This window comes from Vidua macroura, chromosome 1 (assembly GCF_024509145.1).
Source record: "Vidua macroura isolate BioBank_ID:100142 chromosome 1, ASM2450914v1, whole genome shotgun sequence".
Taxonomy (NCBI): Eukaryota; Metazoa; Chordata; class Aves; order Passeriformes; family Viduidae; genus Vidua; species Vidua macroura.
Window position 1 is genome coordinate 16165761 of NC_071571.1, and position 12178 is coordinate 16177938.

Sequence of the window (12178 nt, forward strand, 5' to 3'; positions counted from 1 at the left end):
CGGCAGTCCCGACAGTTTGAGTGGCTGCGCGGCGTCTGTGCCTCCGGGCGCCGGCTCTGCGCATTTGGTGGTCGTTAAAAACAATTTGTTTCCCTCCCCGTTTGGGGAGGGGGAAGGGGAAAATCATTCCGGGGGAGGGGAAGGGAGGAAAAGGGAAGGGAAAAGGGGGGGAAAAAGGAGTGAGAGAGAGAGCAAGCGAGACAGAAACACCAAAGCCGATAGAAAACCCGCGCGACGAACTATTGCGACACAGAGCGAAGAGCGCGGCGAAGGCTGGCGGCGAGGTGCGAGCGGGAGCGGGCCGGGCCGTGGGAGCGGGCCGGGCGAAGGAAGCGGACCGGGGTTGGGTGGGGGGGGCCGTGAGAGCGGGCCGGGCCGTGGGAGGGGCGGGCTGCCTCCCCCCCCGTGGGTGGGCAGGCGGCGCCCGGTGCCTCCGCGCTGCCCCCCCGCCGGTCACGCCGGGCGGGTCTCGGCGGTTCGGCGCGGCTGCCCGGTGACCGCTGCCGCCTCCCCGCAGCGCACAGCGAGCCCCCGCACCTCGGAGCCGGCGGCCAGCACGACGGCGGCCCCCAGCCCCCCACCATGAACACCATCGTCTTCAGCAAGCTCAGCGGCCAGGTGCTTTTCGAGGAGGACGCCAAGGAGCGGGAGCGGAGCGGCCGGTCCTACGTGGGGGTGGTGGAGGGCCCACACCACGCCGAGGTGCTGCTCCCCGACAGCCCGTCCATCAAGGAGAGCCTCAGCCTGCGCAACCGGCGGACGGGGTATGCCGTGCGCTCGTCTCCGCGCCGCGCACCGGCTTCGGGGGCGGCCCTGCCTGAGCTGCCGGCGCTCCCGGCCGCCGCGTCGCTGATTTGGGGTTGCGAGATGGGTTTCTAACTGGGTCTGTGCCCGCGGCCCCGGGTTCGTATTTTCTGGGATTCTCATTCCACAGCTACGGTGGGAAATTCCGGCAATAGGTGATGCAGGGGCGTCCGATTGGGCTGGAATGTACCAGACAGCATGACCTCCCTCTCTGCCTCCGAACAGAAACAAACCGGCAACACCGGGGCTCCACCGGCTTGTTCGGGCGCTTCATCTAATTAAAGTCTCCAAAACGGAGGCGCTAGGCGGGACGTGTGAGACCTGGGGGACGGGGCGGCGGCGCGGCCGATCCCCGCCGGTAGTGCCGTGGCAGCGGGGCTGAGGCGGGCGGGCACCGCGCGGCCCCGGCACTTGTTCCGCCGTCCCCGCGGGGTCGCAGCGGGCCGAGCGAACGCGGGGGCAGGAGCTGGGTTGACAGTGTGTTCCTAGGGATGGGATTTAGAACGGACTAGCGCGATGCCAGTCGGGGGCTGGATAACACGATATTAGGATCGGGTTTGCTAAAACGGCAGCTGAGGCTAAGCCGCCCGAAGCCGTTTTTTTTGGGGGGGGAGGGGGTTTAGTTTCTTGGTTTTTTGGGGATCAGGGTTTTTTCTGATGCTGGAACAGGTGAACTAGAAGGTGATGAGAGGACGAGCGAGCTCTGTGTTGACAGCCGTAGCTCGGAGGGTTGAACTGGCGTGCGCTGACCAGACATTTCGGGTCAGCGTTAGAAAGTAAGATCGAGGAGCACAGTCAGGCGGCTGCGAAACCGAGGAGTCCGGGGGAGCTGCTTGTACTGACCAATTTCCACCTTAGCGATTCCATCAACTCGCACTTTTACCGGCGGTGCTGGCCGAGAGGACGCAGGTGTGTGTCACCGGAATGTTGTTGCAGCCGATCGCGGCGGAGCGGGGCTGCCGCGGGAGCCCCGGGGAGGCAGCGGCGCGGCCCGGCCCAGCCCGGCCCCGTGGCGCCCCCTGCCGCCGCCGCCGGCGCCCAGCGCCGCCCGGAGCCCCCTCCGCCCCGCGCTGCCGCCGGCCCCAGCCTCTGGGCTTTCCTTAGGATTCCTCCGATTTTGTTCACTCACTTTTCATTGTAGGTCTTTATTTACAAAGGGACACCTTTTTTTTTTTTTTTCCCGGAACCCGGGTTTCGTTCCGCCGGCATACGCTGTTACTCGGCAGGCGCGGGGCTTTGCGGGCTGCCTCGCGTCGCTGCCGGCGAGTGGCATGCCGGAGTGGCATGCCGGCTCCTCCAGGAGCACCGCTCGCCACCGGCTCCGAGGGGGGGAAATGATCCAGGAGCTGCTCGGTACCGCGGGTATCTCTTGAGTATCAGCGGGAAATAAACCCGGGCGGGGGAATCAGGCCGGGCTGGCCCCGGGGTAACGCGCACCGCAGCTGCGGGATGCGCGGCCGGCCGTGCGAGGTGCGGCCTGGCCGCGCTGGAAAGCCCCTCGCTAGACAGACCGACCACACTCCGGTCAGGTGCCGAGCACTGAAAACATCGGGACACTCTCACCGACAGAGCCCTGGCCCCGCTGAAATCCCCGCGGGGCCGCCGCCCGGGCCCGCAGCATTACCACGGCCATTCACCAGCTCTGAGTCCGCTCGCCCAGACCCTCCACGGGGAGTTCGGGGAGCTGGTGGCATCACCTTCTCTTGAGCAGTCCTCCGGGCCGAGGGTTGCGGCTGTGGAAAGTGCCCGAACACCCCGCGAGGACCGGGCTCGGCTTCTCCGGGCAGGGCACAGCCCGGGGCTGGGCATCCCCCGAGCTGGGTCCCCCCTCGGACGGGGCGCATCTGCCGCAGCCGCGCTGGGGAGCCGGGGCCAGGCGGGGGAGCGGGCAGGGCCCGGGGCCAGGCGGGGGAGCGGGCAGGTGTCCGGCCGCTCCGGTCCTCAGCGCCCCTTCTCCGCGGCAGGGCGCGGCAGAGCGGCGGGAAGGTGCGGCACAAGCGGCAGGCGCTGCAGGACATGGCGCGGCCGCTCAAGCAGTGGCTCTACAAGCACCGCGACAACCCATACCCCACCAAGACGGAGAAGATTCTGCTGGCCCTCGGCTCCCAGATGACCCTGGTGCAGGTAAGGAAGGGAACCAACCCCTTACCCCCACCTCTAACAGCCGCTCCAAGGGGTTTCATGTATGGGAGGGATGGGGACAGCGTCTGCCAAAGTTCCTCTGTGAGCTGAGCAAAGGACAGCACTGGGTATCGGGGAGCATCGGTGCAGGCAGCAAGACCAGGGGTCCTGTGCACATCCTTCTTCCACTCTCCCCTGGGCTCCCCCACCCCAGCAGGACTGTCTCAAGCAAGAATTACCGCATCTTAGCTATCGTGGCTGGAGAAGTGCTGAAGACAATTGGCAAAAAGTGTGTGCATGCACTCCTAGGAATAGATGCCCTCATCCTTTCATCTCATTCGTAAATACAATGAAAATATTTTTGCTTGGTCTTTAAAAATTCTCAAGTAAAAAATATCAGTCATGGGAGAATTCAGCACAGAATAGAAATTGTTGAGGAGATTTCAGGGACCTACTCTTCTTCCCTTTTGAAAAGGGAGTGGGATGGAAACTGTTCTATTGTTCTGATAATAATTGTCATCACCTGTTGCACAGGCATCAGTGTTACCATACACGCTGTGTGCAGTGGCTCAGCACACACAGTCTTGCAGGAATTATCATTGTAATATAGTTAGACATGGGGAGTAATTGTTTTGTTCTCAGGTAATTCTCCCATGAAGTGACTGGCAGTTTTCTTGCTGTAAGAGGCATAAATTCTGCTGCAAATGTTTATAAATCGCACTTCTTTGTTCTCTTTGCCATCTGGTACTCTACTGAAATATGTGGTTAAATGCTATCAGTTGCTGGGTGATGCTATCTCAGGTCTGGATGCTGCAAAGATTTATGCATTGTGAATAATCTAATTTCCTTACTGCAAGCTACTGCTAGGTGCGTAAAATGAAACCCATGTGTTTGCAGGATTGGGTCCTCATCACTCTGCCTAACACATTATGTGTCACTTTGCAAAGGACACAAAGAGATCAAAGTAACCTAAAGTATTAGAAAGAAACAGGTGGTAATTCAGCTTTATTATTTTGAGGGCCCCTTCAAAAAAAACTCTGCTATGAACTTCAATTCTAGTAATGGCAAAATGGGAAATTTTACACTTCAGTACCTCACTATGAAACTATTGCACTAGGAAAAACACTATAGCTTTGACAAAAATAATATTAATGTCTCAGAAAATGCCAGATATAACTGGAAGATATAGTTAAAACAACTTCTCTTGCTTTTAAAAAATATACATTAAAGGTTTAAACTATGATTGCATAAACACTATCCCTTCAATGGCACAATTCAATAGGAGTATTTTATTGGAGTATGGCTCCTAGAATACCCCTGTATTTTTACATGAGATTTAAAACATATATTCAGAATATGTGCTGGGACACTTTCACATTAATGACATCTTGAGGAGTTCTGCTGTTCTTTTAAAAATGCCTTGGAATGAACAGAGAAGGGAGAAAAACTGGTGGGTTTTTGCAGGATTTCTCTCGTGGCAGCTTTGATAAATCCTTTTGGGGATAGGAAGTGTTAGCCTTTATAAAAGCATCAAGTGAGCCATGGCCACTTCTCCACAGAGTTTTATGATCTACGTAAAGTGTAGAGTAAAATTAAAAAGAATCAGGGAGGGCTGCATTTAGCTCTGTTAGACCCCTGTGACTCTAGTGGATTTACGCTGAAGCTGAATTTGACCAGTTTTGTTTCTATGAACGGTAATATTTGAAAGAACTGTGCAAACAGGCATATCTATCTTCATTTACAGAAGCACAACATCAAAGAGAAATCCCAGGTGTTTTTTTCATCTTTTTTGTGCAATGCTCTTTTAATCCAGGAATTTGATAGCATCTGTATGAGATGTAAATACATATGTCTGGCACCAGCAGTACTTCCTGAGCCACAAAGAGCTAAACAGCACACACCCTACACCTACTTTTTGGATGTTCAGAAAGAGCAAGATTGTAATTCAGTTCAAAATTTTTGTTCTCTAAGAGTGAGAGAGAGCATGCCAGGGTGTGGTCTCAGTCACACTGGGTACATCTGAAATAGCTTTCTTGAAGGCTGAGCTCTTTCAGACAAGCCGTATAACCAAGAGCAGGTTTGGGACTGGGCTGTGGGTCTGTTGGAAAGCTTTGCTTCTGTCCCAGGAGGGGCACTTTGCAAAAGCATCAACCAGGGTTGCCTATAAATTGTTTTTCTGATCTAGTAATATTGTTGGACATCATTGGAGAGCCAGGAATCAGTGTATGATGTTTCCTCTGGGTTAAACACCTTCACATTTGCTGACCTGTCTCATATTTCCTATGCTTTTTACATTTCTCAGTATTGTACCATGGTGTTTGCTCCCACACCTTTCCCCTCCTGTGGAGGCTGTTGTCTGCTGACAGCTGCTACCTCTTCCCTGCATCCCTCATGTGCTGACACCTTGTTGTCACAAGCCATAGGAAAGTCAAAAGATACTGTTGAATATCCCTTTGAGTTTCTGAGTTTCTGTCAAAATCCCATTTAGGGAATGAATGGTTGGAATGTCTTTTTGTTTTTCACCTGACTGGCGACCTTGGAAAAGGTCTTCAGCAGCTGCCTGGAAGATGATGGTGGTCACAGTAATACTGATCATACAGATGTGACTTTCGTCCCTGTGCTTTTTCTTCATTTAATGAACCTTATTCCAGTATGTACCATCTATCCGAAGGACCTTTTTTCAGGACTATGGCATAGATAAAACCAATTCTTCCGTGAGACAAAAAGGTGAACATCCAGCCCTGTTTTTTTTACTTTTGTTATTAGGACAAACTAATGACATGCTAATGACTAATAACTTTTGTATCTGCATGTCAAATCTTCCACAACTTTATTTTCATTAATTTTTCTATTACTGAGTTGGCTGATTTTAAATTAATTTGTTCTACTATACTAATACTTTAGCCTACCCCACTGTTCTTGGGTGCAGTGGGACAGCGAGGGGCCTATTCCAGATGCATGTCCGACTGCAGTGCTGAAGAAAAATCAGACTCTTTCAAGGAGGTAGGATTTTGCAGGAAACATAAATCATCTTGTTTCTTAAGTAGTAGCAGCAAAACCTGGGGCAAATTCTGGGCTGCCTTACTCCTGTGCAGGCCAACAAGGTCTTTGGGAGTCCTCAAGGCAAATGTTATTGCAGATTTCAGTCCAACAGTCCAAAGTTTTCTACTTCCACAACTGCCAAAGCAGGAAACCAAAAAAGCAATATAGTTTGAAAAGGCATTTTATATTTTACTCCAATTAGATTCCAATTCAGAATCCAATAACTTGTCCTATTAATATGCTACATTTTCATTTGTATTATTACCACACTGTTTGATTTATTTTATTTTAAATTTTGGTTTAGATGTTCTTGTGAAATAAAAAAGAAAAATGGCAGTATATTTCTTCCAGAAAGAAATATGAATGTGTGTATTGTTGGAAAGAAGGTTTTTCAATACAAAGATTTGTATATTAGTCATGTGCTGCTATGGATTTAATAATATTCAGATTTATAAAGGCATATCTGGATTACTGGAGGAGGAGAATCACTTGATGTCTGTTCCCTTTCTGAAAGTTTGGCCGCTGTTAAGCACTGAAGCAGAACAAATTACAATAAAATTGGAGATGTGTCTTCAGAAGTAAAGCCAGAGGGTCAATATTTCATGATGCTGATATAAGTACCTGATGCTCTTAGAGAACGACTGAACTGCTGTAAAAAAATGAATGCTGGAAAGCACATCTATTATCGTTCCCCTTGGGTTTTGTCTTTTTACTTCTCAAAGAACTACAGGATTGTTACTTTACAAGAATAGTGAGTTTCATCCTTTGTTTTTTCAAGATACTTACTTCTTGGGAGGTTTATGTGACAAAGATTTTCCCACTGGCTTATATCTAAATTTTTTGTTGTTTTTTTTTATTATTTTTGAAGATCACAGTAGCACATCTTGGGACCATGGGAAAGGTTGGATGTTTTGGCTGCTTTGGTTGTTTCTTTTTGTAATGGTTTAGGTAAGTGTGGTGCAAACTGGCACTCTTGAGTGGGACCTACAGCAGTGGACAGTCAGGTTTTTAAAGACCACATGGATAGACAATGTAACATTTGGGGCTGGGCTGAAATGAGTGGTAAAACTGATGTTGTCCTGGAAGGAGACAGGTGGTGGCTGGAGGTTAGGGCGACTGTGCTGACTGGTACAGCCCGTGGCCATGCAGCCTGTTCCTGTTCACACACCTGGAGCTTGTCCAAAACTGAAGAGTGAGAGAGGTGTTGACTCTCATGATGCCTTAGAAATCAGGATTTTCCAGCAACATGCACCAGTGCCCAAAAGCTGGAAAGCAGCTAGAGATTACCAGATCATAGATTAAGCCTAAAAATCTCTTAAATGGATTTGACTAACTTCCCATTCTTCCAAGGCTTTAATGGGCCTTGTTTTAATTGCATTTGGGATAAGAGTTTCTAGAGTGAATTTGCCTCTTCATGCTTTAGTTAAAGGTTTCTCTTCTGAAAGCTGACTTGAGGTTCTTTCAGAAGGATAGAGTCATTTAGGTTGGAAAAGGCCTTCATAATAATTGAGTCCAACCATTAACCCAGCACTGGCAGGTCCACTGCTAAACCATGTCTGTAAGCACCCAGTCTACATTTCTTTTAAATACCTCCAGGGACAGTGCCTCAGCCGCGGTAACTTTCACTGGGCAGCCTGTTCCAATGCCTGGCAATCCTTTCTGTAAAGAAATTTTTCCTGATAACCAATCTAAACCTCCCCTGATTTAATTTGAGGCCATTTCCTCTTGTCCTATCACTTGTCACTTGGAAGAACAGACTGACCCCCCACCTACAGCCTCCTTTCAGGTAGTTGTAAAGAGCAATAAGATCTTCCCTGAGCCTCCTTTTCTCCAGGCTAAACCCCTCCAACTCCCTAAGCTGCTCCTCATCAGACTTGTGCTCCCTTTCCCCAACTCTGTTGTCATTCCCTGGACTCTATCCAGCACCTCAGTGTTTTTCCTGAATTGAGGGGCCCAGAACTGGACCCAGCACTCAAGTTGTAGCCTCACCAGTGCTAAGCACAAGGGTGCAATCAGTGCCCTGGTCCTGCTGGCCACATGTTATGGTCCGGTTCTTAAAATTGTTAGAAATGCCTCTGCCTGAATTAAGATGCAAACCAGACCATATGCCAAAGGATTCCAGTCTCTGACACCACACCTATTGCTGATCCAGGCCAGGATGCCATTGGCTTTCTTGGTCACCTGGACACTCACTGGCTCATGTTCAGGTGATGTCAAGCAGCACCCTTGGATCCTTTTCCAGCAGGCATCTTTCCATTCACTTCTCCCAGCCTGTAGCACTGCAGGGGTTGTTGTGACCCAGGGGCAGGCACTTGTCCCTGTTGAACCTCATACCACTGGCCTTGGCCCATGGATCCAGCCTGTCCAGATCCCTTGTGGAGCCTTCCTGCCCTCCAGCAGATCAACACTCCCACCCAATTTGGTATCTCTGCAAACTGACTGAGGGTGCCCTTGATCTCCTCATCCAGATTAATGATAAAGCTATGAAACATAACTGGCTCTCAATACCAAGCCCTGGGGAACACCACTGGTGACCGGTGACCAGCTGGATGTAGCTCCATTCACCAACACTCACTGGGTTCAGCCATCCCAACAGTTTTTTGCCCAGCAAAGAGCACACCCATCCAAGTCATGGACAGCCAGTTTCTCCAGGAGATGCTGTGGGAAATGTTGTCACAGGTTTTACTGATGTCCAGGTAGACACATCCACAGCCTTTCCCTCATCTATTAAGTGGGTCAGACTGTAATAAATGCAGATCAGGTTGGTCAAGCAGAACTTGCCTTTCACAAGTCTTTGCTGGCTGGGCCTGATCCCCTGATTGTCTTGTATGTGTTGTGTGATGGCACTTAAAATCATGTGCTCCATAAAAAGCAGGAGGACAAGGTGCAATATATTTATCTCATTATGAAATAATGATCAAATACTACTATTCCTTTCTTTCATAGCAGAAGACTTAAAATATGAATCATCTTTTCATATTGACATGCAGAAAGCAAAGCAATGGCATGGGAAGAATGAGCCCAAAATAAACCAAGAGTACCATGCAGAAATCACTCCTGCTAAATTTAATTGCTTTTATGTATGAATCACACTAATACTACCCTATCTTTTCTGTAAATGGCACTTCACTGATGAAAAATTTCAATGTGTAATAAAATGAAGCACAATGAAATCTTTCTTGTGAGAGGTTGGAAAGCTGTCAGTTTGGTAAAATGCTACAGTAACTGCAATCCTGTTGATTGGGACCCTGGATTGATCCATCTCTGCTGTTAAATACTTGATTTCAGAATTACACTGTCATGCAGCAGGTGACTGCTGCTTCAGCTGAGCAGTCTGGAGTGACTTCACTAACAGCATTAGAAAGTGCATGGATTCCAGCCTACCCCATCTCATTTACTGTAAAAATTACTGTGTTAATATGATGATTACAAGCAAGTAGCCTCAGAAGAGAATGAAAATTACTTTGCCAGCTACAGTTTTGGTTTTCTAACCTGTCATAGTAAACGACATGGCTTGTAAAGTTATGTGTTTGCCATGTGAGCACTGATCCAGCACTCACCGTATTTTCAGTGGAACCCTGTTTCATGTAAACGTGATTTTAAGTAAAATCAAAGTGACAGGCATAAGGCACCACTGCTAAGTTCTAGCTGGGACTCTGAACTGAAGCTTTGCTTTTTCTTTAGGCACGTAGTGTTTATTTTTCTCATAATCACTTTTGAAGAGATTATTGATCCAGAATAATTAGAAAGATACCTCTGTGTGATTTATACAGTAACCTTAGCTACAACAGACAGATGACAAAATTAGGGCCAAAATCCAATGCTAAGGTCTGCAGTTTGGCTCTCTATTAAATGGGGTAGCATGTATTGATAAAACATGTATGAACTTTGCAGGTTGATATAAATTAGATGATGTGATCGTTCCCAGGTCAGAATATGACGACAGTAGTCTGGCTTTCTCTTTGTGCATGTTCACAACACAAAGATGTGAACAGGGCTGTAGGCTGCTAACATTCTTTACAGTCTACTTTGCAAATGTTCTACTCTGCCTCCTTCTTGCAGAGGTCATGTCAAAATGCACTTTTTCCTGCCAGCATTAAATAGTACCTTTAACACCTTACTTATCACTAAGCAAATATCATTAGAATGTAGGTCACGTGCCTCTGCTCTTGCTCATAGTAAAGATAGGGTTGTCAGTATTTTCTCTTTACTATCTTTTTGAGTTGCAGTAGAATCAAGGCCAGCATTTTCTCAGGTGTGCTTTCGTGAAAAGTCACTGCAAGTACATGCATCCTATTTGGTGGTTTAATTAGCACTGCTGGCACTGAAGGGTAGTCTGTGCCTTTTTGCTCATTCAGTGCCTAAAACACTATGAAATACTTGTGTTTGAGCCTGACTTTGTAATGAGCCTATATGCTAGAGAGATACTAACATGTATCCATTTTGCTAAGTCAAACTCTAGGAAATGCTCTGCAGTTGGGAAGACAAAGCAGACTATTGTTTAGTAGTCACCTTGTGAAGAATTGCATCTTTACTGTTTTTTAAACTGTCCACAACAAAAAGAGTTTGTAAAATCAGCTTCTCTGTAGAGCAAATGTTTGATTTCTGCAGTGAGTCAAAGTACATTGTTCTCTTTGTAAGACTTTCCTGATGCCCAGAGCCTGTCAAGACTAAGAGTTCTGTTAAAGTGCGAGGGAGAATTTGGGCTTTTATATATACAAATTTAGAATGTCTTTTTCTGTTCAATAGCCTTATTGTAGCCTATATAAATATCAAAGGAAATTCCTGAATATTAGATATTTAATTTAGGAAGTTGTAATATATTGAAGGTTCATATTAAAAGTTCAGGGTTTTATCTTTAAAATAAAACTAAAAAAAAAAACAAACCTGTTATTTGGGGCACCTTAATTGAAACCTTGTGATAATGTGGTTTTGCTAACACTTGGGAAGGGTGGGAAGCCTGAAATTGCCTTCCTGTATGAGATTCCTGCTCTGCTCAGTGGTAATTTCGTGGACTTCTGTTCCTATTTCTCTTGTTTGTGGTACCCTTGAAGCATATATAAAACTCTTGAGGGCTCTATGGATTAATTTATTTGCCTGATTTTCACGTTTGTATTCAGGTATCAAACTGGTTTGCCAATGCAAGACGTCGCCTGAAGAACACTGTCAGGCAGCCAGATCTGAGCTGGGCTTTACGAATAAAACTGTACAACAAATATGTTCAGGGAAATGCTGAGCGACTCAGCGTGAGCAGCGATGACTCATGCTCGGAAGGTTTGTTGATGCTCTTTTATTGATTTTAAACTGATTAAAATATATTTAGAAAGTATTAGATACTTTAAATTAGCTCTAATTTTTAATCGCAAATACACTCAGTGGCTCTGCCTTTACTGTTTTTGTGAATTAGGTGCCTCTTTTGGCTCCCAACTACTAGGCAGCCTTGCAAAAGCAGGATTGTGTAAGTTGTTCAAGGTGGCAATCTGGCTGCGTGTTATTATATTTAATTGTTGCTAGAATGATAATTTTTTGTTCATTGCATTCTACAAGCCTATTCCTTTAGTGTGCATTAAAGGAAAAAAAATGATTACACTTGTTGGTATGAAGAAATGAGAAATCACTTGACTGTTACTTTCCTTTGTGGAAGGGCTATAGCAATATACATCATTAAAGGGTTGATTAGTGGGGCATCTTAGATGGTAAACTGAATATTACTGTTATTTATTTGATGTATTTTGCTAGCAGCTGTTTTCCATAAAGGATGTACTGGAATTCTCTTTCTTACTCAAATTAACAAAAGCAGGATGTTTTTTTAAAGTACACTGTATTTTAATAGAATTCTTGTATTAATTCTGTCTGTGAGTGCTTTTTTTAGACGGTTGTGACATGGAGATACAATGACAGGAACAAATCCTACAGAACGTTGTCAGAAATCTGTATGTGAATTTTTAGAAGAGTATGTCTCAATTTGTACTCAATTTCAAATATCTTTGTTCCAGTTTCAGTCTGTACTCACATTTCTTGAAAAATGTGGGAATGTACTCGCATTTCTACTCACTTCCCTTGAAAAGATTGCTTGCAGAACAATTAAAAGGGTACAGTTTAAGCAAATGTACCTAAATATTCTGTGGTATTGAGGCAAACCAAATTTCAAGTTATGATAGTAAGAATTTAGCCTATTCACACAGCTTTTTAAATGCTTATCATTGAGCTA

General features: G+C 46.7%; 1 protein-coding gene across 2 annotated transcripts in view; it reads left to right on the forward strand.

Annotated features, from left to right (window-relative positions):
* The first annotated feature begins 218 nt into the window (after positions 1-218).
* MKX (mohawk homeobox) overlaps positions 219-12178 on the forward strand; it is a 48809-nt gene continuing 36849 nt past the window's right edge. For both annotated transcript variants that reach the window (XM_053998378.1, XM_053998388.1), the window contains exons 1-4: positions 219-284; positions 518-764; positions 2769-2928; positions 11088-11241. In XM_053998378.1, the coding sequence (XP_053854353.1) occupies positions 583-764; positions 2769-2928; positions 11088-11241 (496 nt within the window). In that variant the 5' untranslated portion in view covers positions 219-284; positions 518-582. The remainder of the gene's footprint in view (positions 285-517; positions 765-2768; positions 2929-11087; positions 11242-12178) is intronic.